This window comes from Salvelinus namaycush, chromosome 16 (genome assembly GCF_016432855.1).
Source record: "Salvelinus namaycush isolate Seneca chromosome 16, SaNama_1.0, whole genome shotgun sequence".
Classification (NCBI taxonomy): domain Eukaryota; kingdom Metazoa; phylum Chordata; class Actinopteri; order Salmoniformes; family Salmonidae; genus Salvelinus; species Salvelinus namaycush.
This window is the reverse complement of record NC_052322.1, coordinates 40,905,677-40,918,162: the sequence shown is the minus strand read 5'-3', so window position 1 is coordinate 40,918,162 and position 12,486 is coordinate 40,905,677. Positions and strand designations below refer to the sequence as shown.

Here is a 12,486-nt window from a genome sequence, read left to right as displayed (position 1 = left end):
TAGTAAACTACTAGCCTGACGACTCACACTAAATTATTCCGCTGCTCTGTCGTTTCCTACATACTTTAGTCTGAGACTGCCACGATTGAATAACTAACTGGATTTATATAGAGCTTTCTACCAACTGTGGTACTCAAAGCACTTCACATAGTAAGAGGTAAACTCACCTCATCCCCCACCAATGTCTGGCACCCACCTGGGTGATGCACGGCAACTCGCCACACATCAGCTATTAGATGGAGAGGGATTTTTGCCAATTAGGAATGATTAAGTGGCAATGACCGAATGGGACCAGGTTGGTAATTTAGCCATGAACCCGGGGTGTACACCCCTACTCTTACAATCAGTGCCATGGGATTTTTAAATGACCACAGAGAGTCAGGACACCCTTTTAATGTCCTATCCGAAAGACGTCACCGTACACAGGGCAATGTCCCCTTCGCTGCTCTGGGGCATTGGGATCTCCTTAGACCAGAGGGAAGAGTGCCCCCTACTGGCCCTCCAACACCACTTCCAGCAACACCTGGTCTCCCATCAAGGGACCGACCAGGACCAACTCTGCTTAGCTTCAGAGGCAAGCCAGTAGTGTTATGTAGGGTGGGATGCTGCTAACAGGACGCAGCTGTGCTGCCATCTGGGAGTTTCCTATTCTAACTTCCTTCAGAAACAGAGAGTCTTGTGGCAAAAAAGAGAACACTTTATTCACCTGTTGACAACAATAGAAAAGAACCATCAATCTCAGTTCCTGTTTAAATGGAAGTGATGAGGAGTTTACATTTAGTGGAAGTTGTAGTGTGGGCTGGACGACGCCATTGCTCTTGATATGGTGGTAAACTTCTGCATGGAATGAGTTTTGATACACAATAATGACTTTGTTCCCTCTCTGTAATATGTGTGTGGCCTGTGTTGAATTGCATGTATTTATTTCTGAAAATGTTCTTCAAACTGCAACAACAAGTTAAACCAACCCAAAATAAGCTACTATCTTTGAAGGATCAAACTTATTATGTAAATACACTGTAGACAATTGTTTAGTTTTTTAACAATTCACATATTCACCTTGATTTTATAATACCATCTGATAGCCACAAAGAAAAAAAAAGAGTTCAATCCAGAAAATGTTGGGAGTGAATTCCCCTCTATACTGTAAAACCACTACATTATTAGTATACCTGGGTCATTCCAAGAATAGAGTGCCATTTTCTAAACTTGTTAAAACATTTCTAGCTTGTCTATTCATGACTACCACAGCAACACATTACCTAGGGCTTTACAATGATGGTGAAAACTCGGGCACATTTTGGGGTGAAGTGGGTGAAAATATTCATAGAAGTCCAACAAACATAACGTGGGACATGCCAAAATGGGGATTTTCAGAGAAAACACATTTATTTGAATGAAAACACTATTATTGGAATTTCTAACATGGTTTAGTGTATAGACGTACTGTATGTTATCCAACTCTTAAATTGAGTATTCTATCAACATTTACAGACAATGTGCCAACGACATAAAAGGCACTCTGTTTGTGGATGGACACACCTATATGAAGCTCTCGCTGACGTTGCTGTCGTAGGAGCGGATGTTGTCGGAGGCCAGTGCTGTCTTCATGTGGTTCCAGAACAGTGGCTGGGCCTGAGGGTTCCTGGGCCAGGACAGAACAGACTTCCTGCAGAGCCTCTTCCTCAGCTGCAGGTACTTCAGCTTGGGAAACACCTCGTCCAGCAGAACCAACACCGCCACGTCCACCTGCACATAAGATACCAGATAAGACAGTACAGACTGAGTGAGTGGTAGGGGACGTTGCCTGTTGTTTGTTTTGCTTCATAATGAAGATATTACTTGAATGTAGCCTACCTACAGTTGAAGTCGGAAGTTTAAATACACCTTAGCTAAATATATTTAAACTCAGTTTTGCAAAATTCCTGACATTTAATCCTAGTAAAAATTCCCTGTCTTAGGTCAGTTAGGATCACCACTTTATTTTAAGAATGTGAAATGTCAGAATAATAGTAGAGAGAGTGATTTATTTCATATTTTATTTCTTTCATCACATTCACAGTGGGTCAGAAGTTTACATACACTCAATTAGTATTTGGTAGCATTGCCTTTAAATTGTTTAACTTCGGTCAAACGTGTCGGGTAGCCTTCCACAAGCTTCCCACAATAAGTTGGGTGAATTGTGGCCCATTCCTCCTGACAGAGCTGTTGTAACTGAGTCAGGTTTGTAGGCATCCTTGCTCGCACACGCTTTTTCAGTTCTGCCCACAAATTTTCTATAGGATTGAGGTCAGGGCTTTGTGATGGCCACTCCAATACCTTGACTTTGTTGTCCTTAAGCCATTTTGCCACAACTTTGGAAGTATGCTTGGGGTCATTGTCAATATGGAAGACCCATTTGCGACCAAGCTTTAACTTCCTGATTGATGTCTTGAGATGTTGCTTCAATATATCCACATCATTTCCCTACTTCATGATGCCATCTATTTTGTGAAGTGCACCAGTCCCTCCTGCAGCAAAGCACCCCCACAACATGATGCTGCCACCCCCATGCTTCAAGGTTGGGATGGTGTTCTTCGGATTGCAAGCCTCCCCCTTTTTCCTTTAAACATAACGATGGTCATTACGGCCAAACAGTTCTAGTTACATCAGACCAGAGGACATTTCTCCAAAAAGTACGATCTTTGTCCCCATGTGCAGTTGCAAACCGTAGTCTGGCTTTTTTATGGCGGTTTTGGAGCAGTGGCTTCTTCCTTGCTGAGTGGCCATGCAGGTTATGTCGATATAGGACTCATTTTACTGTGGGTATAGATACTTTTGTACCTGTTTCCTCCAGCATCTTCACAAGGTCCTTTGCTGTTGTTCTGGTTGATTGATTTGCACTTTTCGCACCAAAGTAAGTTCATCTCTAGGAGACAGAACGCGTCTCCATCCTGAGCGGTATGACGGCTGCGTGGTCCCATGGTGTTTATACTTGCGTACTATTGTTTGTACAGATGAACGTGGTACCTTCAGGCGTTTGGAAATTGCTCCCAAGGATGAACCAGACTTGTGGAGGTCTACAATTTTTTTCTGGGGTCTTGGCTGATTTCTTTTGATTTTCCCATGATGCCAAGCAAAAAAGCACAGTTTGAAGGTAGGCCTTGAAATACATCCACAGGTACACACCTCCAATTGACTCAAATTATGTCAATTAGCCTATCAGAAGCTTCTAAAGCCATGACATCAATTTCTGGAATTTTCCAAGCTGTTTAAAGGCACAGTCAACTTAGTGTATGTAAACTTCTGACCCACTGGAATTGTGATACAGTCAATTATAAGTGAAATAATCTGTCTGTAAACAATAGTTGGACAAATGACTTGTGTCATGCACAAAGTAATGTCCTAACCGTCTTGCCAAAACTATAGAAAGAAAGAAATTTGTGGAGTGGTTGAAAAACGAGTTTTAATGACTCCAACCTAAGTGTTTGTAAACTTCCGACTTCAACTGTTTTTTAAATATTTTTTTTAATTTCACCTTTATTTAACCAGGTAGGCCAGTAGAGAACAAGTTCTCATTTATGACCTGGCCAAGATAAAGCAAAGCAGTGCGACACAAACAACAACACAGAGTTACACATGGAATAAACAAATCTACAGTCAATTACATAATAGAAAAAAATCTATATACAGTGTGTGCAAATGAGGTAAGATTAGGGAGGTAAGCCAATAAATAGGCCGTAGTGGCAAAGTAATTACAATTTAGAAATTAAACACGGGAGCTCCCAATAACACACAAACGCATTGCAAGTCTGACCTTTTCATCCAGCAGCCTCTGCTGCACCATGTAGAAGGCCTGGCGAGTCACCCCATTTACTCTGCTAACTCTTGCTCCCCCGCCGCTTGCCCCGCTCGTCAGCACAAACACGGTCTTCATGCTGCTGTAGACAGCACTGTGAAGATTCTCGATGCAGGACAGACCTGGAACCCAATCTCTCTCCTCCAGGCAGAGACAGAACCTCCTCCGCCCCACGTTCTCCAGGTGGACCAGCAGCTCATTGTAGACCCAGTCTCTCACTGCGTGGTTGCCCGTGTCGAAGACCACAAAGGCATCATACTGACTCTGGCAGTTTGCCCCAGGCAGTTGGGAGTAGCCCTTGTGTCCTGCCCACAGCACCTGTTTGTTACAAAATAAATACTGTAATGTAGATGTTCAACATATGGACACATAAACACAACATTGATTTACAGCTGGGCCATTCAATTATGGTCTTCTAATCAGGGACTGATCGTGCACTGGGAAATCATATTCGTGAACTATCTGGTAAATCAATGACATTACTTGATCAATTAACTACCAGGGAGGGAATACAACACAACATTGATGTGTAGAAGTACCTGGAAGCAGTACCAGACATCCCAGCCGTAGAGGTGCCTGAGTAGGGGCAAGGCAGTGAACACCAGAGTCAGGAAGGTAAGAGAGAGGAAGGCCAGGCTGCCATAAATTTCCTGGCAGGAGCGGGGGTCCATAGACAAAACACTAGCCCCTTGCTGCGACTCGGGGAAACCACAGTGTACGCCAGTGGTAAGAAGGAGGATCTCCACCTGGCTGGCACGCAGGAAGTCCGCAAACCAGGAAGTGTCGCAGGAGCAGTCAAAGGGGTTGGCATGCAGAGTGAGCAACTGGAGGGCACTGCCGTTCCTCAGTGGGGCAGGGAGGGACTGCCGATCCAACAGCTTGAGTTTGTTGTGGTTGAGGTAGAGAAAACGCAATGCCAATGCTTGGCTGAAAAAGTCTTCGGGGAGAAAGCTGATCTGGTTGTGACTAAGGTCCAGAAGGGTCAAGTTTTCCTGAAAATGTATGACTTTGTCGGGAAGTTCAGACAGATAGTTAACACTAAGGTTAAGGTGGCATAGTCGGCCGAGTGCTGTGATGTTCTCCCAGGGGAAATAGTTCAGTTTGTTGTCGCTGACCCGGAGCACCTTGAGGCTGACAGGCAGGTTACAGAAGGCTGCTGGTGAAAGAGACCTCAGCTGGTTCCTGGAGATATCTAGGTAGATAAGGTTGGTCAGGTTCTGGAAGAAGGTGATGTAGTCGTTGCTTCTAGTGTCCCACATGATGTCCAGGTTGTTCCCAGAGAAATACAGGTACCTGAGGGAGTCGCTGTACAATGTATGATCTATCCGCATCCCAATGCTATTGTCGGACAGACTTAACGCCTCCAGATTGGGGAGGTTCTTGATGAACTCAAAGCGATGGCCCATGCCTCTCATTAGGAAGTGAAACTCATTGTTGCTGAGGTCCAAAGCCTTCAGAGTGGCATTGAGCTCCTTGAAGGCATCTCCATAGTACAGATCTATTCTGTTGTGGGCCATGCTGAGGTACGCCAGGTTGTTCAGGTGGAGAAACTGTTTGCCGTTTAAGCTCTGGCTCATGTAGTTGTAAGAGAGGTCCAAACAGACTGCCTTCTCCATACCTAGGAACAAACTGCCATTGAGGGTGAGGATGTTGTTTTGGGAAAGGTCAAAAGACATGGCACCATTGCAGAGATAATTTTTGAAGGAAAATATAGTTGGGTTTTGTGTGCACTCATCCTCCAGTATCGCCAACGTGTTTGGCCCTGGCTCGGCTGCAGTGACTACTGGACCTGGATGATGCCAGGGCTCATCTGGGACAGCCTTCCTGTCACTGAGCAACATGGGTGGGTTCTGAAGTTCCACTGTGGCATACCGGTTCTGGTTCTGAAAGCTCTTAAAGGACTTACACACTTTGGACTGAGTAGAGAAGGATGGGAGAAATTCCAGCATGTTCTGGGAAAGGTCCACCCTCACCAGGGCTGGTAGCTGGGCCAGGGCACTCAGATTACAGGACCTGATGAAGTTCATCCGCAGCTCAAGAACCTCCAGCCAACGGAACTTGGCCAGAACCGCCACACTTTCCTCTGAGACCATATGGAAGAAGTTCCCACTGAGGAGAAGTGTTTTCAGGCCAGACATCTGGGTCACGTTGGGAGACAGCACCAGCTCCTTGAAGGTTGTCATCGGCTCATAGTTGTAGATGAGGCTGATCCAAATGAGCCTCTTCAGCTCTATGAAGAAGGTACCGGTGCGTATGGCAATGGCCAATAGGTTGTCCGATAGGTCCAATCCCTCTAGGTGTACCAGGGGACTGAAGAGGCCCTCTGGGATGTTGCGGAGGGAGTTTCCTCTCAGGCTGAGGAATTTGAGAGAGTTGTTCTGGGCGTAAAATGCATGTGGGTTGATGTCAAGGGGGGTGTTGTTGAAGCAGGGGAAGCAGGGCTGAGCAGCATGGTCACAGCGCTGGCAGTTCCAGCCCAGGTTGAGTTTACAGAGCTGGGTCAGATTGGCAAACGCCCACTCATCCAGCACAGAAATTTTATTCTCATTCAGATCCAGACTCTTCAGAGAGGGAGGCATTCCTGGAGGGATGGATGTTACGTTGTTAAAACCCAGGGTAAGGTGTTGCAGCTGGGTAAGCTCCCTGAAGACTCCCTCATCAATGTGGAAGGACTGGTTGCAGGGGTTACCATAGTAGCAGTTCATGGTGAGTAGCAGCTGCTTGAGGTTTGGTGTGCCGAGTGGCTGGGTTATGTTGTAAAGGTGGTTAGACTCCAGATTAAGGACTTCCAGGCTGTCAGGTAGTCTGGGGAGGGGAGAAGTGAGGCTGTTTCCTTCCAGTAGGAGGGTGCTGAGGTTCTTAAGACACATGAAGGCATCCTTGTGGATCTCAACATGGCACGAGGGAGACCCCAGGGCCCTCATATGACTAGGGAGACAGTTCCTTGTCATGCTCAGTTTCTGGAGGTTTGGAACCCCAGAGAATGCATCCTTCCCTACCTGCTGAATCCCAGTATAGCTCAGGTCAAGTGAAAGGACAGAGGCTGAGCAGATCACTGGGATGCGGGTGAGCGCCCTCCGAGAGCAGTTCACCACACTGGAGTCTGCGTTGCTGTCGCAAGGGAAGAACTTGGGATTTATAGTTCTAACAGCTGGTGGTAGTAGACATAAGCAGAGGAGAACTCCATATCCCTGCATGACCTGGACCGAGAGAAATAAACATTCGTACCACAAAATATATCTTATTTAAAAGTCAAATAATAACTGCACAGAAGTACAAACAATGAAAGTTGATCACAGCAAGTCCCAGCTATGGGCAATGTTAAAACCAGGTCCAAGCCTTATCAAAATGGGTTTCAGACGCTAACTGTGGGTATGCAAATGACCACACGACTGCAAATACAGTACAATCATGAGACAACCAGTATAAAACAGTAAATGCTGGTACATTAATAATAGTATTCAAATTATGAGTATTCACCTCAATGTAAAGTTTTCATGGCCTTGCACAGATATTAACTGGCATATTAGAAGTGAGAATTCCACTTACCGTGGAAGGTTTTGGGCCTCAATAACCCACTGGAGGTCAATTATAATGAAACGTGATGTTGTTTCGAATGGAATAGACCGATGCTTTATTCCAAAACAAGTTTCTGCCAACCTTTCCTCCAAATAAAGCATCCCGTATCGAGAGAGAAAAGCCTTGAATGACAGACCAGATGTAAAGACTAGTTTAAGTACCAGGACTTATGTAACACAAATCAGAAATGAAGAAGTGAAACCTTCCCAGACAGATGTCTGTCAACTGACAGGGCTTTTTACATAATGAAAATCTGAAATGGCATGTCACCTCCCCTGTCTATCCTATGACCAGATATCAAATACACGGGTACTTAAAAATGACATTAAAAATAATAATTTATAAATATTTTGTGACATACCAGATAGCTACAGTGAAAGGTGTTGTTTTACAGGTTTAAAACTTGACCACCCTTGATGCATAACATTGCAACATTACAACCAATTATGTTTTATGCCTTTTGAAAAAAATTAAAGATCCATACATAAAATATCCAATGGCTATGGTAGGCTGCAAATCCTTTTATTCAGCTGAAGCAAGCCTACACATTTTCTTCGGGAAATGTACCTTTTCTAGTTTAGTCATATTTATCTTAGCTACCTTAGAAGTGTTTACTTTGCAGGGTGAGTAGAAGTGGTGGAAAAAGTACTAAATTGTCATACTTGAGTAAAAGTATAGATACCTTAATAGAAAATGACTCAAGTAAAAGTGAAAGTCACCCAGTAAAATACTACTTGAGTAAAAGTTAAAAGTAAATGTAATTGTTAAAATATACTTTTGTATCAAAAGTAAAAGTATAAATCATTTCTAATTCCTTATATTAAAAATAACACACCATTTTCTTATTTTTTTCTGTATAGCCATGGGCACACTACAACACTCAGAATTCAATTACAAATTAAACATTTGTGTTTAGTAAGTTCGTCAGATCAGAGGCAATTGGGATGACCAGGGACGTTCTCTTGATAAGTGAGTGGACAGGACCATTTCCTGTCCTGCTAAGCATTCAAAGTGTAAAGAGTAGTTTTCGGTGTCAGGGAAAATGTATGGAACAAAAAGTACATAATATTCTTTAGGAATGTATGAAGTAAAAGTATCAAATGTCAATAGTAAAGTACATATACCCCAAAAAACTACTTTAGTACTTTACACCACTGCTGACTAGCATCTATTGAGTTTACAATGTCCCATACATTGGATGTCCAAATCAACTGGAAGTACTGCATCTACAATCAAATTTAACATAATCTAAAATAAATATTTTTTCCAAAAATGACTGCGATTCAAATTATTTTGATTCACCTGATTCGATTAATCACAATTGAACCTAATCTCAAATAATAAATGGCAAAGTGAATCGTTCATTTTGTCAGAAATAATTGTTTAAATGAATAATCTGATTCATTCCAAAATTAAATCAACTTATTCGCAAGTGTTGGTGGAAAGTTTTTTGGGACATGACGAAAACATTAATATATGCTAATAACAGCTTAACAGTTAACTACAGTGTACAATACATGTTTTGAATTGGTTACCTAAATACAGTGGTGTAAAGTACTTAAGTAAAAAATACTTTAAAGTTCTACTTAACGAGTATCTATACTTTGCTATTTTGACAACTTTTACTTCACTACATTCCTAAAGATAATAATGTACTTTTTACTCCATACATTTTCCCTGACATCCAAAAGTACCCGTTACATTTTCAATGCTTAGCAGGACAGAAAAGTCAAATTCACACACTTATCAAGAAAACATCCCTAGTCATCCCCACTGCCTCTGATCTGGTGGATTCACTAAAAACAAATGCTTAGTTTGTAAATTAAGTCTGAGTGTTGGAGTGTGCCACTGGCTATCCGTAAATACATTTTTAAAAATTGTGCTGTCTGGTTTGCTTAATAAGGAATTTGAAATGATTCATGCTTTTAGTTTTACTTTTGATACTTAAGTGTATTTCAGCAATTATATTTACTTTTGATACTTAAGTGTATTTAAAACTAAATATGTTTTTACTTTTATTCAAGTAGTATTCAGACCCCTTCCACATGTTGTCTTATTCTAAGATTGAGTATTAAAAAAAATCCCCTCAATCAACACACAATACCCCATAATGACAAAGCGAAAACAAGTTTTTAGGAAAAAAAACAAAAACAGAAATACCTTATTTACATAAGTATTCAGACCCCTTTGCTATGAGACTCGAAATTGAGTTCAGGTGCATCCTGTTTCCATTGATAATTCTTGAGATGTTTCTACAACTTGGTTGGAGTCCACCTGTGGTAAATTCAATTGATTGGATATGATTTGTAAAGGCACACACCTGTCTATATAAGGTCCCACAGTGCATGTCAGAGCAAAAACCAAGCAATGAGGTTGAAGAATTGTCCGTAGAGCTCCAAGACAGGATTGTGTCGAAGCACAGATCTGGGGAAGGGTACCAAAAAATGCCTGCAGCATTGAAGGTTCCCAAGAACACAGTGGCCGCCATCATTCTTAAATGGAAGAAGTTTGGAACCACCAAGACTCTTCGCCCTGCCAAACTGAGGGAGGTGACGAAGAACCCGATGGTCACTCTGACAGAGCTCCAGAGTTCCTCTGTGGAGATGGGAGAACCTTTCAGAACGACAACCATTTCTGCAACACTCCACCAATCAATATGGTAGAGTGGCCACTCCTCAGTAAAAGGCCCATTACAGCCCGCTTGGAGTTTGCCAAAAGACACCTAAAGGACTCTCAGACCATGAGAAACAAGATTCTCTGGTCTGATGAAACCAAGATTGAACTCTTTGGCCTGAATGCCAAGCGTCACATCTGGAGGAAACTTGGCACCATCCCTACGGTGAAGCATGGTGGTGGCAGCATCATGCTGTAGGGATGTATTTCAGCGGCAGGGACTGGGAGACTGGTCAGGATCGTGTGGAAAGATGAACGGAGAAATGTACAGAGAGATCCCTGATGAACACCTGCTCCAGAGCTCTCAGGACTTCAGACTGGGACAAAGGTTCACCTTCCAACAGGACAACAAGCCTAAGCACACAGCCAAGACAACGCAAAAGTGGCTTTGGGACAAGTCTCTGAATGCCCTTCAGTGGCCTAGCCAGAGCCCGGATTGGAACCTGTTCAAACATCTCTGGAGAGACCAGAAAATAGCTGTGCAGCGACGCTCGCCATCCAACGTGACAGAGCTTGAGAGGATCTGCAGAGAATGGGAGAAACTCCCCAAAAACATGTGTGCCAAGCTTGTAGCGTCATACCCAAGAAGACTTAAGGCTGTAATCGCTGCCAAAGGCGCTTCAACAAAGTATTGAGTAAAGGGTCTGAATACATATGTAAATGTGATATCAGTTATTGTAATACATTTGCTAAAATGGATAAAATCATTTTTATGCTTTGTCATTATGGGTGTTGTGTGTAGGTTGATGAGGGGGAAAAAACGATTTCATCAATTTTAGAATGAGACAGTAAATGCACTCTACCTTCTGCTGCAACGTCCAACTGTCTTTCTCTCCTTGAGCAACAGCCCACTCATCTCGCACATATGCAGGTGATGCACACAAACAGACGTGTTTTCCGATCCTGGCTGATATGTGGATTTTTATTTGATTGATAAAATAGTAAACTGTGCCTATACATTCCATTAACAGAAATGTTATTAACTTCCATGACTTTTCAGATTTGATAATTTCCCCAAAACTTTTCCCGGCACAGAAAACAATTAAAAATTCTGTGACTTGAACCCTGCCTTGGAGCAAATTAAGTTTAAGTACCTTGCTCAAGGGCACAGACAGATTTTTCACTTTGTCGGCTCAGGTACCTTTCAGTTAAAGGCCCAACACTCTAGGCTACCGCTAGGCTACCTACCACCCTTTGTTCAATATATACCACTGACAATACCTCATCTTTCCATGTTCTCCCAGTATCAGTGCAAAATGATGGAAGGAAAAGTGGCAATGAGGGACATATTCAACATATACAGTTGAAGTCGGAAGTTTACATACACTTAGGTTGGAGTCATTAAAAGTCGCTTTTCAACCACTCCACAAATTTCTTGTTAACAGACTATAGTTTTGGCAAGTCGGTTTTTCTAACAATTGTTTACAAACAGATTATATCTCTGTATCACAATTGTAGTGGGTCAGAAGTTTACATACACTAAGTTGACTGCCTTTAAACAGCTTGGAAAATTCCAGAAAATGATGTCATGGCTTTAGAAGCTTCTGATTTGAGTCAATTGGAGGTGTACCTGTGGATGTATTTCAAGGCCTACCTTCAAACTCAGTGTCTCTTCGCTTGACATCATGGGAAAATCAAAAGAAATCAGCCAAGACCTCAAATTTTTTTTTGTAGACCTCCACAAGTTTGGTTCATCCTTGGGAGTAATTTCCAAATGCCTAAAGGTACCACGTTCATCTGTACAAACAATAGTACGCAAGTATAAACACTATGGGACCACGCAGTCATCATACCGCTCAGGAAGGAGTTCTGTCTCCTAGAGATGAACGTACTTTGGTGCGAAAAGTGCAAATCAATCCCAGAACAACAGCGAGGACCTTGTGAAGATGCTGGAGGAAACAGGTTCAAAAGTATCTATATCCACAGTAAAACGAGTCCTATATCAACATAACCTGAAAGGCCGCTCAGCAAGGAAGAAGCCACTGCTCCAAAACCGCCATAAAAAAGCCAGACTACGGTTTGGAACTGCACATGGGGACAAAGATCGTACTTTTTGGAGAAATGTCCTCTGGTCTGATGTAACAGAAATAGAACGGTTTGGCCATAATGACCATCGTTATGTTTAGAGGAAAAGGGGGGAAGCTTGCAATCCGAAGAACACCATCCCAACCGTGAAGCACGGGGGTGGCAGCATCATGTTGTGGGGGTGCTTTGCTGCAGGAGGGACTGGTGCACTTCACAAAATAAATGGCATCATGAAGTAGGGAAATGTGGATATATTGAAGCAACATCTCAAGACATCAATCAGGAAGTTAAAGCTTGGTCGCAAATGGGTCTTCCAAATGGACAATGACCCCAAGCATACTTCCAAAGTTGTGGCAAAATGGCTTAAGGAC

At 42.7% G+C, this 12,486-nt stretch overlaps 1 protein-coding gene across 1 annotated transcript; it reads right to left on the bottom strand.

Moving 5' to 3' along the window:
• Nucleotides 1-748: 748 nt before the first annotated feature.
• On the bottom strand, nucleotides 749-7,038 carry tlr9 (toll-like receptor 9). Its single transcript, XM_039011256.1, has 3 exons — nucleotides 4,378-7,038; nucleotides 3,797-4,156; nucleotides 749-1,749 (listed from the first exon to the last, which is right to left on the bottom strand). Exons 1-3 carry the CDS (start codon nucleotides 7,033-7,035, stop codon nucleotides 1,543-1,545), a joined length of 3,225 nt encoding a protein of 1,074 aa, XP_038867184.1. The 5' UTR covers nucleotides 7,036-7,038; the 3' UTR covers nucleotides 749-1,542.
• Between the last annotated feature and the right edge of the window lie 5,448 nt (nucleotides 7,039-12,486).

Bases quoted from the DNA above. Each gene is read 5' to 3' on its own strand.
- tlr9 (XM_039011256.1), bottom strand. From the start codon at position 7,035: ATGCAGGGATATGGAGTTCTCCTCTGCTTATGTCTACTACCACCAGCT. The intron at 4,157-4,377 runs GTACTTCTACAC...TGTAACAAACAG, and splicing joins ATGTCTGGTACTGCTTCCAG to GTGCTGTGGGCAGGACACAA. The intron at 1,750-3,796 runs GTCAGACTTGCA...TCTTATGTGCAG, and splicing joins AGAGGCTGCTGGATGAAAAG to GTGGACGTGGCGGTGTTGGT.